Here is a 25,680-nt window from a genome sequence, read left to right as displayed (position 1 = left end):
AGATACATTAGTACCATATTCCCAATGCATTGCAAATTGTACCGACAATGTACACGGTAAGGGTAATTACCCTATTGCATCTGAAATCAGCTTTGGGGAGATGCCTTTACAACAGTTAAAATCATGAGCACCTAAAATTATTTAATCTTTTTTGGTTTAACATTACATTCAGTGTGCTTTGAGTAAGCCATCTGCAATGCATGCACTGTAAAAGCGGGTGTTTCAGTGTTGCTATGATACAGATATTCCCTATATTCATACAGTACGCATCCCAAGATTGATAAGATTTTTCTATATAGGGAACAGGGAGTCAACAAACAGTAAAGCATTCCAACCACGACCATGAAGAACGAGATGAAGTTACAGATACAGAGAGAAAACACGTGATCTTACCATCCATCTTATCAGAGGCATCATCTTTCAGGCCAGAAAGAAGAGTAAAGGAGAGGAGTAGAGGAGTTAAAAAGACCCAGAAAAACAGCTCACACACACACACACACAGACACACACACACGAAAGCACTCTCTCAAGCACTCGTACAGGTCCCTTTCCGCAACGGAGTTGAAGTCCAGACACTAGTCTGGATCCTGTCAGCGCCCTAGTGCAATGCCCAGACATTACCTGGGTGAGCTGAACCGAGGAGAGAAACGTTTCGGACCATTTGAGCATCAATCGTGCGCCGTGAGAGAGAGCAAGACAAACAAGAGCGAGACTAGTAAAGTAAGTAAAGGGTAAAGTAGGGTTCAGACCGTAGATTCCCGACGAGACCAGATGGGACGCGGCGTTCTAAAACCTTGCCACCGCGACTCAACATGTTAAATGCTCTGCGACGGCTTGCAACTACGTGTAACTTCTAATTCACACCGCTGCAACTCGGCCTCGTCGCGTCGGGAGTCTTTGGTGTGAATTGGGCTGAAGAGAGAACGTGTCCGTAAGGGCACAGACACAAGAGGACCAGGCCGCGTGCAGAGGACAGAACCAGATGTTAAGAGTCTCCTCTGCACCTCCATCAATTTCTTCCTGTCACTTCTTCTGCACCCTCCCCCCCACCCCCCCTTCCTGACTCTACCTCACTCTTGGCCTCCAGATAGGTGCTTCTTCTCTATGTTGCTTCTGCCTATGCGCCTGCCGGTGGGAAATTCAGGGCCTAGAGTCCACAAAAGACCCTGAGATGATTGTGACTGTAAATGGCATTACAAACAGAACGGCCACTAAGATAGATAGATAAATAGATAGATCCCCAAGGGGTAATTCACGATACTAATACCATTAAAATGGTAATAAGGAAAGAAAAACATAATCGATTAGCATAAAGCAAAAACTTTTCACATTTTGTCTACTTACTGCTGCTGATTATATAACACTGGTGTCTATATGGGCTCACCCAAGCACACCCATAGTAAACAGTACTACCGTAATTTTCCGACTATTAGCCGCGGCTTATACATTGATTTTGCAAAAAAATCTTCAGCCATGAGGTTAGTGCACTGGGACAGTCAATATGGTATCAATATGGTTTTGGTTCTTTTAACTTGCATGAAACGCTGTCCTGCGGCTTCTTGGCAATAACATGTTTATATTCTAGTCACAATGCGGCTTATATGCAGGAAATGACTGTAGGGGAGAGAGGTGCGCTGGCCTACCCAGTGATGCGTAGGAGCCCACGGGCGTGCGCGATGCCCCTCCCTTCTGGCGCGCAGCTGCCCCGGCTGCCGCGGTAACATCCACGTCGCTACGGGAACGCTGCAAGGAGCCTGGTGAGGCGGTAGACTTGGCTGGAACTGGGGAGAGGACCAGAGTATAAACATGTTATTGCTAAGCAGTTGCACAACATCTCAAAAATGATTTGTAGTAGACATATATTAGATGTAATAAACAAATCACACATTTATTATCATTAGCCTGCCAACTATTCACAAATGACTTTCAGGATAAGTAGTGGCAATGAATCAATTTCTTTAAACATCCAATTGACTAAATAGGTCAACATGCACCATGTACTGATTAGCTTTCTAATTTTTCAATAATGTGACAAAAAAAAAACTCATTTGTTGAAAAAGCCCCACTATTGATAGTGTAGATTACACCAATATACAAACAATGAAGTTTAAGGACTTCTCTGTAGTTTTCTAGAATCAAACTGATTCAAAGTAAAGATCAGGCAAAGAGAGGAACATTTCCAGAGAACATTTCCCATTGTAAAACTGAAGAACACCAGATGTCTGTAGAAAAATTGTCATCCGGCCAGGCTCAACAACCAGAAAATCAGAGGGAGGCGATCAGAAGTCTCACTCTAACAGACCTGCATGGGTCCTGTGCAGAGGTGGAGGGGAGGCTGCCAAGACAAACATCCCAGAAGTACTTCATCTATCAGGCTTAATGAAAGCCATTCCTCCGTTCAAAAAAAAAAGAAAGAAGCAGAAAAGCAGCAAGTTGGCCAGAACCACAAGGCCCGTGCCAGGAGCAAATGGGTCAATGGAGGATCTCTGACTCGACACAAAAGTGAACGCCGAGAGAGACGACTGAACAGCAGGCCAAGCTCTAAGTCGTAGGCCTGATGAGGGCCATCAATCACTCAACATCTAGATAAGACGACATCATCCTGAACCACATTTTTTTGGAGGTTGCTCGTCAGCAGCCGGGGCGGGGAAGATCTATGAGCAACTGGGCCTCTAAAAAGTGCCACATCACCGGGCAAAAACACATTTCTAGATTCAGACATTTCAGATTTTGGACATATGCTATTGTGGATCATGATGCAGAGTTTGACAACTACAGAATTTGTCAAGGGCTCAAGGCTACAGAATTTGTCAAGAATTTGTCAATGATGACGCAAGGACTTGAACAAAACTGTGCGTTCAATTACATGGCATTTAAACTGCTATTTTGGCTGATTCCTTTATTTATTCTATCTATTACATTTATAATTTTATTCTACTTATTTTATTACATAGGATTGATTACATTTCATGTATGCACCTGGTTCTGGTTAACACATCCTTTCATGTGTCTAACATGTGTTGAAGGACAATAAACTAAACTGAAGTGAACTGCTGAAGACGGTATGTGGGTGACCACGGTGGAACAGTGGTGTCGCTGCCAGCCAATCCCTCAGCACAGGTTACAATCCCCAACACACCACTGCAAGTCCATGTCACTTTGGTATTTAGCAGACATTTATCCAGTCGTTTCACTTTACTTGTACATCATCGATAGGCTCACACACACAATATTGGACGCGAGCGACACACTCTTACCTCGTCCAGGGGCAGCTGACCATTTCCCCAAAGGACGGCTGAAGAAGAGAAGAGAACACGTTTAGACAGCGGATATCTAAGGTGCGTTCAAATCGGGCAAACAGTGGCGAACGTTCGTGGTGAACATGTTGTCTTTGAACAGTTACATTTGAACAATTTGGTGCTAACATTCCATTCTAACGATAATTGCATTGTTGCTTTCGTCAAACTCACATCACTCTACCTCCTCAGACTATTTGCGATCGTTCGCAAACGTTCACCAAAAACTCTCTGACACCTCTGGTCAGTTGTGTAAGGTCAGGAACCTATTGGCTACAACACTGGCCTGGACATTATCAGCTGGGTTAATGCTGTCCACCATCAGTGGTCAACTATAACAATGAATTACTCCTTATTACACTATTCAGAATATACATCCGAAGTTTCTTCCTACTGTATATGTATCCCCAATTCTAGGGAGTTTTTCCCCAATACGAGTTTTTCCTCGCCCCTGTTACTCATGGGCTCTCTCTGAATGTTTAACACTCTGTAAAGCGCCATGAGACATGTGTAATGTTTTGCCACTCTAGAAGTGAAATTAAATTGAAAATATAAACTTTGATTGCAAAAAGTGCTGCAAAAGCTACAGACAAGTGTACCCTGTACCTGTACTCCTTCTTATACGTGCAAACATGCAAACATCAAAACAAACAAGGCACTGAATATGTACTGTATATATCTGCGTGTGTGTTTTTACGGGCGTGTTTGTGTTTGTGACGGAGCTCACTTTAAGCTCTCCTGCGAGGAGGAGGAGGAGCGGTCAGACTGCGGCAGGGAGGCCGCACTGCCCGAGCTGCGGAGGAAGGACTGCAGGGTCTTCTGGTAGGACGACTCTAACGAGGAGTACAGAGACTCGGCCTCGGAGGGGAAATGAGCCTGAAGACCCCAGTAGGCCCTGAGAGAAAAAGCAAGGGATGGGGGAGGGGTGGGAGGAGAGGGAGAGAGAGAGAGAGAGAGAGAGAGAGAGAGAGAAGGAGAGAGAGAGAGAGAGAGAGAGACAGTTGATGATATCTGATATGATGTAGGGCAGTGCGGACAGGGCAGGCTAGGCTTGTATAAAATGGGGTCAGACGGAACGAAAATAACCAAGCCAACATGTCTGGACATCTCTTATAAAAAACATCTATCTGGATTTTTAGGGGATTATTGGAATGCTAGTGACCGTAATCATTGAGTGACCTGATGGTCCAATACTCGATGGATACCACATAGTGTACAATGTGTAGGGTTTGGGACCTGCCACGTGTTCAGAGCAGGGCTCGGACTTAACAGTGGTGAGATGGAAATGCTATTTCTTTGTGCTATTAATGCGGATGGACTAAAACAGTTCTAATGTGATGCAGGCACGCACACACACACAAGCACACACACACAAGCACACACACACAAGCACACACACACACACACACACACACAAGCACACACACACACAAGCACACACACACACAAGCACACACACACACACACACAGACACACACACACTAGCACACACACACACACACACGCTTGAGCGAGCGGCCTTACTTCCTCGCCTCCACTCGAGCCTCGGAGTCCGCATCCCGGATGCCCTTCTTAATGCTCTCCACCAGCACGGAGGCGTGCCTGAGAGAGGAGAGGAGAGAAGAACCGAGGAGCACGGAGAGAGTTAAACACGCGTTACATTCTTGGACAGATGTTCCTATCTGATACTGATACTATCGGTTTCACGGATCCTAAATTTAGTCAAGTGTAAGATCAGGGGGTGGAGGAGGGCGGGTTGTTGTGGGTGAGACTCAGAGAGAACGTTTTTAATATTCTTAGTTTCGCTATCGTCGATGACGCAATAGTTTTGTTTATCCCGGTGATTCTCACAAGACGTACCTCTCGAGAGAATGGGTCTGCCACTCCTGAAGCAGCAGGTCCAGGAACTCATAACAGCGTCTGGAAAGAGAGGCAACAAAACACAGACACACACAATGACGCACCAACAACTGTACACCATTTTCACTCTATTCAGAACCATCAGAAGGGGGGGGGGGCTTTTTATGCCTTCAATGATAGTGACAGTGGAGAATGACAGGAAGCGAATGGGAGAGAGAGCAGGGCTGGGATCCGGAGACACACACACAGCCACAGCCACAGCCACAATGACTTTCTTTCAGGCTTCCAGCGCATCTCTGTCCATTTTTACCTTCTCACTGCTACTGATTTCGAGGTGCAGTTACTGGTGATTAGTGGGATCAGGCGTGGAACATGTGTGTGCTGTAAGGGAACAAACACACACACATAAACACACACACACACACACACACAAATATAAAACAGAGCACTTCAACATTCTCATACCAATCAAATATGTTTTGTTGCTAGCTCTAGCACACACTACTTGTAGCCCTCAGATCAGCTGTGTACAGTACCCTCCAGAATTATTGGCACCCTTGGTAAAAGTTGACTAAAAATAGGTATAAAAAATAATCTTTAGGTGATTTATTGTACTCCCACAATGAAAACAATGAGGAAAAATATACCCTGCAAGGCAAGCAAATTTATTCTGAGAAAAAGGAAAATCTCATAAAGAAATAAATATTTTTAACAAAAACAGCTTGCTCACAATTATTGGCACCCTTGAAACATATTATGTACAACATTTAACAGGAGCATTTTCCTATGTAAATGCAACGTTTTAAAGTAAATCAGAGTGTCTGTGAACTTTCAGAAGTAGTTCATGACGTTCTTTTTCACTATGGTATGAAAATGAAGTCACTCAGAGGCTAAATCCTCTATTCATTTTTCAACATTGGAGAGACAAGAGAATACACTAAATTGAAATAAACAGAAATTGTGTTGACATTTGTAAGTAAGAGAATGTCTATGGAAACTAGGTATTTTGTTGAAAATGCCTATATTTCCAGTTAAAATGATGACTAAAAGGTTCTAATCATCTGGAAATGTGGCAAATATGCTTGGACAAAGACCCATGGCTATTTTGCTCCCACGCACAGTATGGAGGATGGTATGATAGGCAAAAAAATCTATATGAACCACTGTTGAGAGTTACAGACAAAGCTATCATCTTGGGGTCACCAAGTCCCCCCAAAAAATCTTCAAAAGTGACCTCACTGCTAATAGATTATTTAGACAGCATGTCAGGTTAAAGCCAGTAGAGTCATTTAATGAACAATGTAAATGGCAGGAGTTACTGAATGGTACCATGACATGTCTGGGAGTGTGGTCTATTGTCAGATGTAAATAAAATTATGCTCTTTTGCTAAAAACACTTCAGGTGTCTTTGGCGTACATAGAAGAATGACTATACTAAAAAGAACCCCATGCCTAATCAGAATTATGGTGGAGGGGCTGTGCTATTGTGGGGCTGTTTTAATTCCCAAAGGCCTTGGGAACCTAATTAAGGTGCATGGCATCATGAACACCAAGAAAAACCTGAACATTTTCAAAGGAAATCAAACAATCTCTGCCAAGGCCCTAAAAGTTGGTCATGATTGGATCATTCATCAGGTCAATGAACCAAAACAAATGCACAGATCAAAACAAATATGGTTTACTGAACACAAAATCAAGCTTCAGACATTGTCATAGCAGTCCCCTGATCTAAACTCCATAGAAAAACAGTGGGATGAGTCAACGAGAAGAATGCACAAGTGTGGACCTAGCAATCTGGACGATCTTGGGAGGTTTTGTAAAGATGAATGGTCTTAAATCCCTTACTTTGTATTCTCAATCTTTATGGGGTGTCAGAGAAGAATATTACATGCTGTTTTATTGACAAAGGGAGGTTTAAGAAGGTATTACAAGTAGGGGTGCCAATAATTGTGAGTGACGTGTTTTTATTAAAAACATTTATTTCTTTATGAGATTTTCCTTTTTCTCAGAATAAATTTGCTTCCCTTGCAGGGTGTATTTTTCCTCATTGTTTTCATTGTGGGAGTACAATAAATCACCTAAAGATTATTTTTTAGACCTATTTTTAGTCAACTTTTACCAAGGGTGCCAATAATTCTGGAGAGTACTGTATATATGTGTGTGTGTGTGTGTGTGTGTGTGTGTGTGTGTGTGTGTGTGTGTGTGTGTACCCGTATGATGCAGCGTATGGCAGCCGCTCCAGAGCTGGCCATGATCTTGGCACAGTTGGGGATGAGGTTGAAGAGCACGGGAACGATGGCCTCTGCTCCGTGATCAAACTTGTTCCCCAGTAATGTGGAGAGATACCTACACACACACACACAAACCAACAGAGCAGGGAACGCAAAGGTGAACCTTGACCTCTGAATGTCTTACAGTCACTTCCTGTGTATTAGCTGCATTGTGCATAAGCCGCAGGACAGTGTTTCATGCCCGTTAAAAGAAACAAAACCATATTAATACCGTATTAACGGCTCCCCTGCATGAACCTCATAGCTGAATACATTTAGTAAAATGAATGTATATAAGCCGCAACTAATAGTTAGGAAATTATGGTAAAACTCTCTCTGACAAATACAGATTCGTCTACATTTTTTTTTTTTATATCTTGAAAAAGTTCAGTTTTCCCCCTAGTTCATTTCAAAACTTTCATATAGTGATATAATCAAATTAATATTTTGAACCATTTTCTGTTTTAATCTCGATGATGTATTGCTTACAGCTCATGAAAAACAAAAATCAGTATGCTCCTGAGCTGGAATCATCAACACTAAAACAAAAAATGCCCTGAAATATTTCACTCTAAATGTAATGAATCTAGAATATATATATATATACATAAACACTTATTGAAATAAATTAGGGGAGACATTTTAACATAATTCAACTTTCCCACAATATTCTAATTTTCTGAACCCCCCCCCCTATAATCGTAACAATGCAACAGCAGTCCTCTTGTCTTGAGTTTCTCTACCTACTTCACCCACAGTAACTGTTCATGTTCTCACAGAGAAGGGGAAGGCTCCTCCCTGGAGCCCTTAAGCAAACAGTAAGCCCACTCTACTAGCAGACATTCTGCTCATACTGTATCGCATTATCATTGCCATGTACTACCTACAGTATGCCCAGAGACAAGACATTCTTCCTATCCATCAACCTCCGAATGTAAATTATTCAGGTCTTACAGTAACTGATTCTATAGTGATTATGTGGCCCTAACACAAAAGAAACCAGACTTGTAAACCAGACACCAAGACTTGTACATATGTATACATGTAGCTGAACCATTAAAAAATGTCTATGATGGATATTGCTTACACTTTGTTCCAAATCTACTGTAGGGCCTTATATATTATCAATGTGCATGCAGGACAAACTTACAGTGGTCCAGTCATACGGAGAATATGTTTGTCGTCCATCCTACAAAGTAGGAGGCTCGGAGGAATAATGTTTTCAAGGACATTTAATGCCCCAAAAAATGGCTACCAAGATAAGTGAGTATAAAATCCAAGGCCAAAGAAAACATTTAAAAAAAAAAAAAAATGGAATTGAACAAAAAAGAAACAAGACTTTGCAGTTATTCTGTCATTCCTGGCCCTGGGCATTGGTGGCTACTGGCTGTTCAGTACAGTATTGTCCCAAAAAAAAAAAGCCCGGTACCGTGCCCACTAAGCCACACCAAAGATCGTATAGTTACTAAGATGAATCATAAAGGGGTTTTTCAATGGAACAAAATAGCAGCACTTCCTGCCTCCTAAAGGGGCGTGTTCAGTGACGAAATAATCGGTTTAGAAAGGTGTAGAATTATTTCTCCCATATAAATACCTCCGTTTGCCTCCTAAATGGGAGTGGCAGTTGCGTCACAATGAAACCAGAATGTACCCTCATATGAATCGTCTCGCTTTATAAACCGTCTCTGGCCACACTTACGCCACTGTGACGCAGGCCTCGCGCACCACCTGTGACCGCAGGTCTTTAGCGGACAGCTTGAAGGCGCCGTCGAGTAGCCGCAGGTGCTGGTAGAAACAGTCGTGGTCTGCTGCTCCAGCCACCATGAGCGAGCGGATCTTCTTGAGCTGCACAAACACAGAGGGGTTTCCAGGGGTCAAGCTGAACCGAAGCTACAGCCAATGGCCGGGTTTCCCAAAATCGTTAAGAAGCTCTTAAGTGCTAAGAACTTCTTAGGAGCGTTGTAAGAATGTTCTAAGAGCGCTCCTAAGAAGTTCTTAGGACTTAAGAGCTTCTTAACGATTTTGGGAAACGCGGCCAATATCAGTCCAAGACATCTCATACCGTACTTAGCAACAGTGACTAGTGATTGGTGGGTGTATTCATATTTTGCAAGTACATGTACATAACCATGTGTAGGTGTAGGAGTGGGCACCAATATAATTGAGCGTCAAGGGCCTTGAGGCAAAAAAGAGAATGACTCACAGCGTTGGCTCTTTGGTCCCAGTCATGTTTGTCATCTGACAGCACTTCTCGGATTTTATTCAGGTTGTCCTCCAAGTCCCGGGCAGAGTAGATCTGATTGGAAATACGTGAGTGTTGGCACGAGTAAGCACAGTGCAGAAAATGGATATGCCGTAAAGTGACTAAGGAAACAAGTATAAATCATACCATATTTCACAGATTAGGAGGGGGGGGGGGGGGGGTTGTGTGTTTGTGTGTGTGTGTGTGTGTGTGTGTGTGTGTGTGATACCTGGACTGTAGGCACATCAGTGAAGGCTTTGACAAAATCTTCTTCATCAAGACCTCCTGCTCCCTCCTTCGATCCTGAGCAGACACACACACGTGACGATTCAATTCATGTCGCAGCAAACACACGCGTTCATTCAAACACACCATTCAAGTGAAAGTCTGCGGTTCTCAGCACAACGGTCAATCGAATTTCACCCCATGAACACGCCTGAAGCCACGTATTGATTCTCTGGAACTGTTAATGTTCCCATTTAGAGTGTCAGGACAGTAAAAACACCAGAGTGCTTTTAAGTATACACACTGTATGCACAGCAATAGGGCTGAAAGGAGCGATTCCTTGTCATTTCACTAAATGTCTCCTGGACTAGTCATGGACTGCACCTTTCATATTACAGGCTGTCCTGACAGGATCCGAGCGGGCGACTGTCTGGTAGTATTAGGTGTATATACAGTATGTCTACACGAAGTCCGTTAAATATGCCCTACTGTGTCAAATTTCTCATTCAAAATAGCAGATAGCAAATGACAGAAGGAAAATAGAAACGGGGCGTCTGTCAAAAGTTCCCTCAAAACGTTGCGTTGCATCGCGCTTCACATCACTGCTTCACGTTGCATAGTCAGGACACTCCAATTGAAAACGATGTAATTAAACGGATCTTAGCGCTAATGTTCGTTCAGTCGCTCGCATCGCTTATTAGTAGTCTGCTGTGCCAACAATGTTACGCTACACCAAATGCTGAGAAGGCGGAAAGCCCTTAATCACAGTGAAATGATCTGTTTTGATGAGATCCTAGGGAGAAGTTGCCAATCTGAGGGTTTGCTCAGGAATGTGTGCTTGCATGTGTATTGTATCGTATTATGTTTGACATTATGCAATATCAATAGGAAATCCAATAATACTTTATAATACATTTCATGCAACATTTAGTTTTGATAATGTAATACAACGAGTTGAGAAGCACTAAAACCATTCTGCTATTCAAAACCCTATACCTTCTGAAGCAGTTTAAACTGTGACACCAAAATAATAATAATTAAAAAAAAAAAAATGATTTGTCAGCACACAGTGAAATGAATAAACCTACATCAAATTTCACACCTGTCTTAGTACCTCACATAACATTAACTTTCTGTCGGTCATGGAGGAATTTCTCATTAATAATTTCAAATTATTAATGAGAAACGAAGGAGGCACAGCACACAACACGAGTCTCTGACAGCAATGCCGGTACCTGTGGCATTCCATCAGAGAGACTCACTTCCACTGTTTCCAGTAATAATAAGATACTCAGACCACCAGCACAGCAGAGTCAAACACATAATGCTTGGTCTAGGCCCGTGGGGTTGACTCAACTTCTAAACACTAGATCCATGGGTTTACAAAACGCCATAACCATAAAAAAAGCAAGCCATGGGAAACACTCTGATTTGGCGTACACACACAGAGGGAGGTATCAACGATTACTTCACGTATTTGAAATATTCCAAAAATGACATCATCTGGGATTCTGGCTTAAAACTCACTTGCATTAGTCAACACCTGGCACCCACAGAGCATGCCCAGTGTTAATCCCTATTCCATAACACTAAAGTGATAAAGGACCAGCTGGTATTGGTTACAACTGGTGACTGGTGATGTGTGTATTTGCACTGTGGGTGTTAGTATTTGCATATATATATATATATATATATATATATATTTTTTTTTTGTGCTTACCTGTTAGTTTGGATCCAGTAGCGCTGGGCCTGCGGGCCTCCTGTTTCTTGGGTACTTTTGGTACTTTAAAGGCCTGAGCCGAGGAGGGCCTGCTGCCATCCACTGAGTCATCATCATCGAAGCTGCGATCTAAACACACACACACACACACACACAGAGAGAGAGAGACCTCAGATATGGAGACTAACAGCCATAAATGCATGTTTAACTTATATGCTATTGCAGGTACACGCACATCCAACTCATGCTTAACGATAATAATCAAAGCCCTCAGCCAGATAAACATTTATTTAAAAATAACAATCAAATGTCTGTCTAAATCAGAAACAGTGAGATGTAGCATGACCACACAAAAAATACCAACTGAAGGCAAAAAAAAAAAAAAGCAGCAGGATTGCGGTCGATCAGCAGTCAAAGTGGTTTCCTATTTCAGCAGCACACAGTTGGTCCCCAACCCAAACTCCATCGTCGGGCCACTGAGGTCATGCTCTAAGCTTTTCTAATGCATGTTTCTGGTGCAAATTCCTGGAACATTTAGTTTTTTTAATCTGTAGCCATGATTAAGTTCCTGACAGCCAAAGCAACAGGAATAGCTGCACACATTTCTGCACGATCGAGGCCCTTCAGAGACACCGCATGTCTGCCTTTTATTAACCACATACTTAGAAAAAATAATAATACATTTTACACCCACACATCATAGCTTGGTACAGCTCGCTCCACAAACACAGCCACATACCTCCATCCAAGAGGCAAACAAAAGTCAACAATCATTCTTATGCTCAGACAAACAGCTATTATAAATAAAAAAAACTTTGCCTTGGACATCATGATGTAACCACCAACACGAGAAACTGTCTGCTGTATTAAGCATCTACTTAAATCAGATCGCTGTGGTAAACCATCTGAGCCAACACCCCACAGCCTCTGATACGTACATGCAACGCTCAACCGTACAGCCACGGCAACATGGCTCGAACAGTGCTTTTTCCGTATACATATACATACATTACAGACAGACACCTTCACAGACTCACAGTCACAGATGCTTTTGCAGATGAGACGCCTCATTCCTGTCCGTACGACTCGTCTGCTGTCGCTACAGCAACAATTCAGCTCGTTTGCACATCATTCTCTTCATGGTTACTCATGGCAACCTTGCACTCGCACAAAAAAGCACAGAAGCGCCCGCTATAGCCACCACCCATTTTCACCAGCCGGCATCTTTTCTCGCTCCCCCCTTCCTCTCCCCCTCCCTCTCGCAGTCCCTCTCTCTCTCCATCCGCTAAAGAGCCAATCAGCAGAAGAATGACATCACTGTCCCCCAGCCAATAATGCTTGCAAGAGGAACAACCTTGTATATATTGAAGGCTCTCCGAGCTCCTAAGCAAATTACTCCTAAAAGAGAAAGACTGCAGTAGTCTTTTCGATAAACAAGCACCGTCCAAAGGGCTGGGGCGTGCGTGTGCGTTTGTGCGTGGGTGGGTGCAAGAGAGGGAGCACAAGATAAAGCGAGAGAGGGAGTGAGAGGGAGAGACTGAGAAGGAGAGAGAGAGAGGGGGAGGGTGGGAGGAAGAGGGCGTGAGTGTGCCAGAAATGAGACTAGCATGCTACTGCAGCTAACAGCAGCAAGAGGGAGGTAGCATAGTGTAATAGAATATGCAGTCACACACATGGACACAGTACAGCAAAATGCTAACTGCTGAAATGGCACTGCTGAATTGACAATGACATTAAAAAAAAAAGACACAGCCTTGCATTTTCAAATGAATTAGGTAGGTTAGCTACCCTATGGCATTGCTACCCCTATTGTCCAGTGGCCTGGGTGTGTCAACAAAACAAGAACCGATCAAAGTTGTGGGGGTGGGGGTACTGCTCATGCTGTTTCCATGACAACATTACAGGCTACAGCCTCCAGGCACATCGACCTTAAGCGTGTATGGACAAAAACACTACAACATGAGCTAAGATTATTTAATAATAATAATAACAAGCATGAGTTACTGTGAGGGAATCTCATGAGAGAGGGAAACAGGAATACTATAGTATCTCTTACACTGATACAAGACATATTGATACAACGGTACTGGGATTTCATACACATAGTTATCCTTTGGCAGGACCTGTAGATCATGGTGGGCCTTTACATTTGCACAGACAAACAATATTTGCTTTAAAAGCCAAAATAAAATCAATGTTTGGCACATGCCTTTTATCTGTTGACAACAGAATATAAAACAGAATTCATAAATCTGTTCTCCTTTGACATTTGCAGTTACAATATATGCTTGTTTATTCCTGCAAAACCGAACAGAGACAATGGATCATCTCCTAGACTGGGTCATGTTCTAAATTAATGGCCCATGAAATTGTTCACCCGTTTTTTCCACAAAAAAAAAAAAAAAACTGTCTAATGTAACCTTGTTAGCAGCTTCCCTGAGTAGGAATGAACAGTTCTATGCATTCCTGAGGAACCCATTAAAATCTTGTCTGGTGGATTAGGGTGATGATGACTGGCAGATCTGCAAGACTGTAACAAACGTTACATCCTCTACTAGTGAACAACTGCCAATACCTGTGAAAAGCAAGGACACTGAGTTCACACAGAGGCAACATACCCCATGTGATTGACGCAAAATTACTAATTACTTTTTTTATCCAGCAATGATGAAATATAGAAATATTTATGTACTGTCATTTTGGATATGGTGACTCTTGATTGTTGATATTTTTTTGGGTCAAGATGGCCCTTGTTGCATCATCTGTATATATTGTAATTTACTAATTGAGTGACACCCCTTTCCATGTATATAATACCCTCACTCTGCACCTGTTCTGTGTTGCACCTTGATGAAGGACCTTGGTCAGAAACGTTGTGCTAAATAAACCTGGGAGCTGCTATCAGTGTGCGGACCTTTATCATTTCTTTGCAGAATTACTAAGCCCACAAAAACAAACTATCCTAAAACTAAATAGAAGTTCATTAAGACACACCTGTATAATAATACTATTAGGGTCGGTGTTTTTAAAGCAGGCCTCTCACACTGCATCAGGATTCCTGTATGCCAAGTAATTTGCCACATCGTGTGATAATGCAACTATGGTTTCAGGATAATAAGAAATTATGATGTCTTTGTCTAGTAGATGAAGCCCCACATTAAAGTGGCTATGTGTAGAATTTGAGCTGTCTTGAACTCACTATTGTGTCGTTGACACACAAAGGTTGTATAAGGCCCCAACATAAATGACCAAATAAATCTTTCCCCACGATCCGTTAGCTGCCCATCCCATAAAAAGGCCGTCAAAGGCTCTGATCTGTACACAAAAACAATTGGTGCTACCAACCACTCAAAACCAAAATAAATAGTTTTCCAGCCAATCACCGACAGGGGGTGGGTGTTGTGCGCATGCACGCGAAGTCGTTTTTTTCCATAATGCACGAAACACGAAAGGGAGGGGCGAGCTAGCTCGGTTTGTTTGGGATCTCACTTCAAACAGCCAACAGAAGTGACGTCACCCGCAATCGTTGGTACAACCTTTAAGTTGCATCATGTATTCTATACGCCACTTTTTTGAGGTACAAAGTGGTAGAGTGAAGCTTGCTGGAAAGCACGCCAATTGTATTGGATATCTGCGCATCACAGAGCATAAGCATTACTCATTTTTACCTTATGTCAAAACAGTTATCTCTTTACTTTACTTTATTTTACTTTTATAAATGCTTGAAATAGTGCGGTCGAAATTAAGGTGCAAATTAATCATGATTCATTCGAGACTACTCTTGTAACAGTTCCCATGTTCATCACGGCTATGCTGCAATACTGTAGTTGGTGTCATGTGGATATTAAAAAGCATTTATCATAAAAATCCAAAATAAAACTGATGATTTCTCAGAACAATAAGTTAAATTGAGCCCATACTTCCTGCAATAACATGTAAATCTGATGAATGGGTTTCTTCCTACTCAGTATCAATAAATGAAAACAAAAAAAAGGCAGCCTGTAGCCTGATAATCCCACTGGAGACTGTCCAGTATATCAATTATGCATTTGTTGGGGTATAATTTCAGAGGGTTTGGATTGAGGTTAGTGACACGTAATTAGCCAAAGTCAAAAATATGCTTTGGGTCCAAAACTCCATGTGCTCCTCTGCCCTGGAGCAGGCTAATCTATTTATGTGCCCACTGCAACACGGAGAAAGGAGAAGTGAGTCCGATCCTCTCGGTCCTGATGACTAACCCTCAGAAGCCAAATTTTTGCTTTTGTGATTTGAAAAGACTCTGACTTCTGCTATTTATTATCAAAATCATTTGAAATGGGCTCAACACTCTTTTTGTTGGCACTTCCTCCTAGTCATTCCATTCCAAACAAAAAAAAAAACATTCTCACCCAAAACACAACATTAAACCTAGAATTCTAAAACATTCATACATTTCAAAATTCATAAACGCTGAAATAAAAATGTTTTCAGCTATTTGGAGTTGAATATCATTTCTGTGCACAACAACTATAACGTAACCCCAACAGCCACTAACACAGAACACGCCAGATAACGTGCGCTGACAAGACGCCAACCAGAATCATCCCTACACACAAAAGAAGACCTATTGAGATGGAACAGAAATTCTACACCCTCTCTCTTCCTCTTTCTCAGATTATCTCTCCCTCTAAATGACTGGTCAGAAGAAAATATGGAAACACGACAAAACAATGACTAATGTCTAAATTAAATTCATGACTAGAAATTCTTGAGAACTTTCACGAGCACAGCCATTCCAGAGAAAGGACTTTTTCGAAGAAGATTTACTCGCACTGCGTCTGACTGACCCTTAAGTGAATTCATGAGACCATATGTTCCGACACTCTGCCTCGGAAGAGCGTCGGAAAACTAGCAAGAGAAAAAAGGAACTAACATTCTTCAACCCAAACAAAAAGGAAACAGTCCCATATATATACACACAGAGAGACAGAGACACTCACCCTCTCCATCGTCCCCCATAGTCATGGATTCTCTGCAGGCACACACTGACACTTCTTTCTTTCCCTCTCCCTGTCACACTGGATCAGTGTGACTCAGAGACAGGCACGGCTCTCTCTGCGACCATAACGCTCTGATTCTCCCTCTCCTCCTGCCTCCCTCCTTGTATGAACAAGGGGCACACAATGCCTCAATATCTCATTCAAAAACTGCCATCTGTATACATACTTAGATCAGGAGAGATCCAGACATCCCTTCGGAGGTCTTAGCGACGTAAGCCTCACTCCTAACCTTTGCGGTATATAGTGAGAGACGTCTTAATCCTTACAGCCAACTGCTGCCAACACAGATTGAGCAGCTGAAAAGATTCCCCACCTCTGATGACATGGCTACTGCCCATGGTATTAATGTGAGCAGACACCTTGTGTAAGTCAACACTAGAGTGGCAGTCACAACAACATAATACAACTACATGGAAAACATGCGTTAATGATACGTTATTAAGATCAACTTATGATCTTATTGAGGCAAATGTAAATTATTCATTTGCTTGTTATAATGGTTGGTGCTAGGAACGTTTTTGTTTACGAAAGCACAAAACTGACATAAAGCATTTCACTAGCTTGTGACACCTAGCGAACAACAGCACAAACATGCAATTAAGGTGTAGCTCTCCAATAATCAATTTTCAATTAATATACAGCACATCAACACAGCACATCAAACCTCAACTCAAATGAAACATGCTGCACCAATCACATAACTCACACACCCCTGCCCTGGAAATGCACCAGCCTCCATGTCTACACTCTATGTACCTATACCCCACATCCACATTCTACAAGCGGTCACCTTGCTAATCCTCACAGACACACAGATGTATAGTGAGTCACTCATGAATCGACCAGCGGTACAGAAACCAAAGCTTCCAACTGGCTTTGTTAATTGTTCCTTTCCTTTCCTGTTGTAGCTAGAGTACTCATATCCTCGCAGGTGTTATTTAATTATAGCAACTGTCAGACCATTCAAAACATGTCATTTGGGAATGCTAATGCTAGCTACACATCACAACTCAAGGCAGTATGTTGACTAGTTGAGGAGTTCAAAGCACTGATAGAGACTAATCTCTTCCCCTGCTGTTGCATCTTTGAATGCCATTGTTTATGTTTCAGCATTTAAATGACACGTTTTTTTTTTTTGCTGGAATACTGGGATACTCATTTCAAACCGAAATTGATATGCCCAACTCAAATCTTCAATTTTACTTTGCGATGGCATGTTTGTTTGGTGAGTGTAGTCCATGTCACAAGTTGTTCTTCAATATTCTAATTTATATCAGTATAACTAACACAAAATTGTATTCACTTGTAGAACCATTTGTAGATGTTTGTCCTGGATTTACAATTCTGATACCAAGTCATCATTCCACATCCAGTCTGAGACTAACGGATATCGCAGGAAAATCCTCTTAACTCTTGCAACCTGTGGTACCGTTCCTTACTGAACAGCTTTCGATCAGCCTGAATTAGATCTCATACAAGATAAGTCAATGGGGCTGTTGTACCAATGCAAACATATACAAATGATGGGAAACTATTTCGGGAATTTTTATAACTTTAATCACATCAGACTTGCAGCACTAACATTGGTAATCATGTTATCAGAAACTCTCCAAAAATGCAAACAGCTATATTTCTTTTATCAAAAGTGGGACAATTCCTAAAGAAGAATGTGTGGCTATACTCTACTTGTATCATACCAATGACAACCTTAATCTTGTAGATATCCTAACTAAGAAACTTGTGATTTTTTTTTTCATACCACTTTGCAATCCCCCTATTTTAGTGGTATTTCATCCATTATTATACAGGTAAGAAAGGAAATTCTTGAAATTGTTTCTGGTAACAGGCAAGTCATTATCAATGCATGTAACATTGTACAATCCAGGGGTGCATTTCCCATACAACTGGAGAGGTCCTTTAACTAACATGGTACGATGCATCAATCCAATAACCAACATCTAACTAAGGACTGAATGCAGCTGCAAGTGGACTTTTTACTGATTGCATTTACAGTACTGCTTAAAGGTTGGGTACGGAATTAGCAAAACGGACGGCAGAGTTTGAACATATACAACCTCAAGTCCCGCCCTCCATGCACGAGCGACAATTCAAATGCGCAGCGCGAGAGCGAGCCAGGCTAAATGAAATGCCATCCTGGCGTCTACAGCACTATGAGCTCTAGTCTCCATACAATCACTCACATCAACTTCCCCAATTACATTCTTTAGGCTATTCACCTCCAAAGGGTTGTAGTACATATGGTTCAGTAGCCATAGGTGTGTATATTTGAACAGAATCTGGTTTGTTCTTACCAGGGCGATTATCTCCTCAAATATCCGAGTTTAGTGCTGCCCCGTTGGTTCGCCTATTCCACCGTAGCTCCAAGCTGTTAAGTTTCGATTTCATGTTTACAGCACTCTTCGTGTCATGGTAAAATGTAATTTTTGCTACATAGCTTATTTATTGCGTGGGTGATTGAGTTTCCGTAGGTATCCGCTGCCTTAGTTAGTTTGTATAGAAATGAAGTGACACAACAAGAGGGGAACATGGACGTGCAGCAGCAGGCAGTTGGTTTCGTTTCAGCACTGACTCGCGGTCACCAGCTTTCGAAAGGGTCGCGCGCGGTGGGGAGGGGGAGTAGGAAGAGGAGTAAGACGTTAGATTGACGATCGAGCTGTGAAATGATGGTATGGGGTGAGGAATTCTATTGGCTGGAGTTTTTCGAGCCCTGCCCGTTCCGCAGATGATTGACGTGTTTAATTTCCATTTCAGTGCTTCCAACTTAGTGGCTATAAGTGGGTTAGGAATAGGATTTCAAGTGATTTTGCAAAAATGGCCAAAAAAGCTCATTCCATACCCTACCTTTAAGGCATATAGCAATATAATTGTATAGTGGTTAGAATTGTAAAATATCAACCAGAAAACCTGAGTTCATCTATAAGTATGAACTATGAACATGCAAACAAATAACTAATCCCTGGAACTATGCTTCAATGACCGGTCGAGAGCTGTAGTTTGAAAGGCGTAACTTTACGACAGTGTTTGCAAACAATCGGAACCGTCTTGAGTCGCTTAACGATGCATCTGACTATGCTCGTTGCACTACCAACGTTTGAACTTATTCAACCTACTGTTTTGGGAAAAAGTTGTGTCACACTTGCATAGTTCCAACCATGGGTGCCTCTCAACATCCCTCCTCGATCCTCGATGCTCGGGCCTCCAGGCTCGTTCCCACTGATCTATAACGAACACTGGATAGACTATCCCATTGTTGTCGCCCCATCATTCTTTATCTAAATCAGTGAGGACGAGGACCGAGGAAGGACAGGAGGATCTATAAAACACAAATGAGAGGCACCCTATGTAAGTTGCTGCCAGTGAGGGTGTTGGATAATCTCCCTACCTTGATTGAGGGTCAGAGCCATATTTCCAGCGTGAAGAACATCATCAAAGCGGCCCAGGATCATCTGGAGTCTGTAAAACATACAACTCTGTTTAATTAGAATATAGGCAACCCTAAATTGCTTTACATTAAAAACAAAATGCTAATATAATGAGATCATCAAGTTTACTGTTAAGAGAAAATATCACCAAATCACACAGACTTAAAAGATCCCAACTTTAAAGCCACTTCAGTCCAAGAACACTGTATGAGAGAGTGGAGGGTCCACCACATAAAGTGGTATCATATTGCTTTTTAAATATTACGTTCATGAATTCCATTAAAATGACTCTTCTTTCTGTCGAAGGCATCTCAAAGTTTGCAACTGTATCACACCTAATTTTTTCATTAAGGGTGCCCTCTCTCGCTGGGACTGTGGCTATAGGCAGAATTATATTCTGTAATGGAGTGGAGAGTCTTGAAAACAGGCCAAAGACACAGGACACATGAGGCAGAGTGACCACACCTGCTGACTTCCTGCTGAGGAGCAGGTGAGGAGTGTAAAGGGCGTGTCCATACTCATGCCGTGATGGGCAAGAGCGGTCGGTAAGCAAGCTTGTGGATGTGTGTGCGCGTATCTCTGGCCGCATATGCGTTCAGGCCAATACGAGTCTAAAACCCAGATTCAGTTCTCCTTTTCCCCCCATTTCTACTCTTTTTTTCTCTCCCTGTTGTGTTACATAACCCCCAGCTGGACACAAACAGCCCGGGGAGGGGACGGACTCCCGCTCTGAGTGAGTTCAACACCACCCTTCCCCCACACCTTTTCTCCATCTGCCTCTCTGCCACTGCCAGACACCCTTGTGGATTTTCCATTGTCTGATGGCTTGACCCACCGGGACGTGACAGGAACATCCACTGGGAGAGGAAAACACCTTCGCCAGGTGCTCAGAAGCTCAGCCGGCCTGGTGGAGTCCATCTTCACTACTTGAAATTTAAGTGACTCATTTCAACTACTTAAAAGTGCATCGGCTAATATCTTCATATGCCTATCATTCTAGTAATAGTTTGGGATCTTCTAAAAAGCGTTATCTGCTTTATCGAAATTAATTATCCATTTACCACATTTCTAACCAATTAATTTTCCTCAGTCACAATTTGCATGTATTTATGGTCACTGTCAATATTCTGTTCATTCTATTTCGTGCAATCATTGGTATTTCTTTTATGTAAGCCATTTTGACTTTACTGGAAACTATTCCTTCATATTAATGCAGTGTTTATTAACGCCACTGCACATTGCTTAGGACAAAAGCATCTGGCAAAAGAAACAGACAAAAAAAGGCCGTTTTCTTTATTAGGCATCCTTTAAGGATCAATGCAAGAACCAAGTTTTGGAATATCTACAGTACAGTACATTGACTGGCAATGTTCATATCAGTTGTTCATAACGCTTGTGTGGCCTTCTTGTTGTGGTCAAATTGGCAAATGCCTAATTAGCTTGGCTTAAGATTTGCGATTTGCTGCACATGCCCTCAATGCCCAACATATCCTCGGGGTTGTCCTAACCTCCCCTCGAAATATGTGTTTAATCCTAAGTGGCTGGGCCCTTGCTGGCTGATTTAGAATAATTCAGATTGATCAACATTAGGCATGACAACCAGAACAAACTACCCTCGTACTTAAGTGTTAGGAATCTTGTGGGAGGTTGAGGGAGTGTGATCATTTTGTAAAACTGCATAAGTGAATGAAATCCTTTGAGTTTACATCCCCAGTATGTTTTCTTTGCAAATATTTGAGCAAATCTGGTGCTATCTAAATTTGAAAAAAGGAGTTAGTGATGGTGACCATGGATTGGTACCATAAGGAAAACAGAACACATCAAAAGTTTGGCAATGTAAACCTGAGAATGGGTGGAATGTCTAAGTAACACACTATCGTAATAAGCTGATTTAACCTCTGGGAAAGGGTAACCTTCCCACACTCTCTGTGCTTCTAACAACTGTACAAGCATGTTTCAAACAGGCAGGATATCATGATAATATAGCATTAGGTTTAAACTAAAAGAGGAGAGTGTACATCACATGACTCTTAGACTGTCAGTATGGGTTTACATGGATGCTTTTAATCCTATTAGAATAATGGCTCAATCGGAATGAAAATGACGCATATGAACACCTTGATCGGAATACAACTGCCAATCTGATTAGAGTTCTAATCGGAATGACAAGGGTGGTGTATTCCGTTCGTATTCCGATTGAACAGCCATGTATATGGTGAATCGGGTTGCCTAGCGTAACTTAGTAAAGGATTGACCGGTCTCAAATGGAGGCTTTGTTTCCATTCAAAATCGGAAAAGTACAACTCTCTCTCACCAGTCCCACTCATTCATCGCTCTCTGGCCTTGGGAGGAGGCAGGGTCAGATCTAAAGATAATGTAAGGCCCACCAACAAAAGCAGACTATTGGAAAATTACCTTATGTTTCCTCAGCCCAATAAACATCACACGTCAAAGAGGATTGACATATTCAGTAAATCACAGAATGCATGAGGAAAGTGAATTCCTCATCAGAGGAGACATTTGATTTAATCATGAGTTGGTTGCCAAATACTAGTCTCAGGAGGGATCTCTGTCGTCTTATCTCGTTGTCTAGGATTTAGTGTGGCACTACTGACCTTGAAGGTCAGAGGAATATACGAGGCAGAGAAGTTTTCTCTAATGTCAGGTCAAGTCACGTTTATTTATATAGCACATTTTCATATGCACAGAGAGCAACCCAAAGCAGAAATTAGCAGCATTAAGGTTGAGTTTTTTATCAAGTGGTTTTCTATTAAAAGGAGTTACTTTGGTGACATGTGGAGGAAGAGATAGCCAAATGACTACAGCTAAAGACTCCGTGACTTCCCCGTTACAAGGTTTGTTTCCATTTCACAATATGTGAAACACTAGTTGAAGACATTTTATTGAAAGCTGCAATATTTCTTTATTTTTAGTTTATCCAAGACGCATTCTTTACGAACTACATTTCTCTACATAGTTTTGCTGGCAATAACAGACCTTCACAATAGACAGCACAATACTGTCTTGCTGTAATCAATTTATCATGTTGTAATCCACGACAAATGTCTGATGCTAAAAAAAAAAAAAAAAGGGATGGTATTACAAAAATGAGACCATTATCCAACTGCTTACCGCTGCCCGGGGAGTCCACTCTTGTTCAGGTCAGCTCTCACTCTCTCCCCCACGTGACGATACACCTCCACCAGAGACACTATGGCAGACTCCCTAACCTACAACATAAAATTGAAAAGTTTAAAAAGTTAAAAGTTTATTATCATACATACATACTGTACAGTATATTACCACCACTCAGCAGAACACAACACAAATGCAATTTAATCACCAAAGCAGATGTTCTCCTGGAATACCAAATGTTCTTACTTTGGCAGGCCAACAGCATTTATTCATTTATTTGGTTTGCTTGCAACTTAAAATAACATTATACGACCATTAACATCCATTACATTGTCAGTGATTTTTTCAAGTACTTTAACAGATACAGATACGTTATATTTCTGCATTGACATATTTTTCCAAATACAGTGCATACAGTTTTGTTCAAATACAGTATATTGCACAAACATATCTTGGTGGCCCGTTCCTGTAACTTCCCAATCCCCACTCTCCTCATCCGCCAGAATAACCTTTCCTACATCTACATGTCCTGTCCATTCTACAGCATTTAGGGTGCTACTGTGAGAGAGGATGGCTGTAGTACTGCTATGTTTAGTGCCAAAGGTTGTGTGGCACTTGGAACGTGAAGTTGGCAGATTCAAAGGGAAGATGTTGAATTTCCTCAGTCTACCAACAGAAATGGGCTGGTCATCCAGCAGCCACTAACTGGGAACAATTAAGCCCTGAATCGTATTATTCTCCTGTCAAGCCAACTCAACATATTAAGTATAGAGTGGCAATCAAACGTCAGTTGCAGAGGTACATCAAGGTACTACACCTCCGAAGGTTTATCCATCATTCAGTGCGTCACCAAACATTGATGCACCACTGTCTGATCCATTATCTCTGATATTGAAACACAGCCTTTCCATTTGTCCCCTACACCAGGACCCTTTGCCTCTTTGCAAATGCCTCTATGCCACGGTCAGCACAAGCACCTTTGTTCTGTGAGAAGACAGCAGCTACTTGCCCTCTCTGTCAGCAAGAGGGTAATCAGTAAGTGCCACGCTGTGCTTCCGACTAAAAGTAACTGTTAAAGCATCTCGGCATGCCAACAACCACTCCTCCCTCGAGTGCTGCTGCTGTGGGAGATCCAAGGGCTTGTAGGAAGGGTCTAAATACAGTGCTAATCTTAATCATAGAGCTCCATCCTCTGCAGCCCAGGCTTTTGTCCAGTCACCGACAAGCCAATTCAAGATTGGGTATAGCAAGTGTGAGCGAGTATTGTAATGCAGAATGTGGTCGAATTCAAATCCCCCCCCCCCAACAATAAGAATCTGTACATTTAATGAGCTAGCATCTGATGGTGAACAAGTATGAGAACATTACTAGCACTGTCACCAAACCCTAATGCTAATGCAGAGTTTGGGAGTCAAAGTTGGAGCCTCTAGAGGCACATAGAATGAAAAACACCAATTCTAATATGCATGGACTACACCACTCCAAAGCAATACATGACTGTGCGGTAATTTCCTGTGCATTAGCCACATTGTATACAAGCCGCAGGACAGTATTTTATGCAAGTTGAAAGAAACAAAACCACATTAATGCCATATTAACTGCCCCTGTGTATTAACCTTATAGCTGAAAACAGTTTGCAAAATCATTGTATAAGCTGCGGCTAATAGTTGGAAAATTACGGTAAACCCACAGACACATACAAATGATGTTCACACATACAGTACATATTATTTACCTGTGGGTTTTGGTCTCCAGTTAATGTGCAGAGAAATGGCACAATCTTGCTGAGACTCAGCGGCTGGGCACCATACCTGTAAAGGAGACACCGGTCAGTGTGGCTCATATCCTCAGGGCACATTGGACCATGTGTGTTTACTACTCCTACAGTATTCTTGCAGAGTTGCCATGCGCTCGGTCCTGTTTCGACTGGCTTGATACATTCTGACGTGATCATTCAGTGACACATGGGTGGAACTGGGGAGTGCAGATGTTGGGTGATTGTGTCTACCAATAAGCAGTGTGTTTGAGGAGTATACTCACGTGTTAAGGGTGGCAACTAGGCAGATACATACTCCTTCTCTACTGCGGAAGTTCTTGTGTTTAAATCCAGGAAATAATCTCTCCCAAACATACTGTGAATAGAACGGGTGAAAAAACAGACGTGATTAACTGTTACAACGGCAGAAACATATTCTGAACAAATGTTCTTCAAATTCTGTGAAGAGCACCTGAACAAAGCAACGGCATGAGGGCAATAATGTTTAAATCTAAACTACTGATACAAGGTACCATGGATTACATGTTTGATTGAGGGGCAATTAAAGCCCCTAAGAAAAACACATTTTCTACAGACAGAGACAGTAATAAACAGCACATTTCACTCACTTTGAGCCAGTGAAAAGCATGCCAACTAAAAGCATTAATAAAAGACAACATGTGCGCTAGGCCC

General features: G+C 42.0%; 1 protein-coding gene across 1 annotated transcript in view; it reads right to left on the bottom strand.

Annotated features, from left to right (window-relative positions):
- Positions 1–25,680, bottom strand: part of clasp2 (cytoplasmic linker associated protein 2) — a 63,040-nt gene that overhangs the window by 33,094 nt on the left and 4,266 nt on the right. The window contains exons 4-19 of the mRNA XM_062528851.1: positions 25,272–25,363; positions 24,967–25,042; positions 23,229–23,326; positions 20,057–20,127; positions 11,615–11,743; positions 9,899–9,972; positions 9,631–9,723; positions 9,127–9,272; positions 7,368–7,503; positions 5,468–5,538; positions 5,158–5,217; positions 4,822–4,899; positions 4,024–4,191; positions 3,258–3,295; positions 1,644–1,781; positions 394–417 (exon numbers count right to left, since the gene is read on the bottom strand). Of these exons, the coding sequence (XP_062384835.1) occupies positions 394–417; positions 1,644–1,781; positions 3,258–3,295; positions 4,024–4,191; positions 4,822–4,899; positions 5,158–5,217; positions 5,468–5,538; positions 7,368–7,503; positions 9,127–9,272; positions 9,631–9,723; positions 9,899–9,972; positions 11,615–11,743; positions 20,057–20,127; positions 23,229–23,326; positions 24,967–25,042; positions 25,272–25,363 (1,492 nt within the window). The remainder of the gene's footprint in view (positions 1–393; positions 418–1,643; positions 1,782–3,257; positions 3,296–4,023; positions 4,192–4,821; positions 4,900–5,157; positions 5,218–5,467; positions 5,539–7,367; positions 7,504–9,126; positions 9,273–9,630; positions 9,724–9,898; positions 9,973–11,614; positions 11,744–20,056; positions 20,128–23,228; positions 23,327–24,966; positions 25,043–25,271; positions 25,364–25,680) is intronic.

The sequence above is a fragment of the Sardina pilchardus genome, chromosome 24 (genome assembly GCF_963854185.1).
Source record: "Sardina pilchardus chromosome 24, fSarPil1.1, whole genome shotgun sequence".
Taxonomy (NCBI): Eukaryota; Metazoa; Chordata; class Actinopteri; order Clupeiformes; family Clupeidae; genus Sardina; species Sardina pilchardus.
The sequence above is the reverse complement of the archived record's forward strand: the minus strand, read 5'-3'. Positions and strand labels throughout refer to the sequence as shown.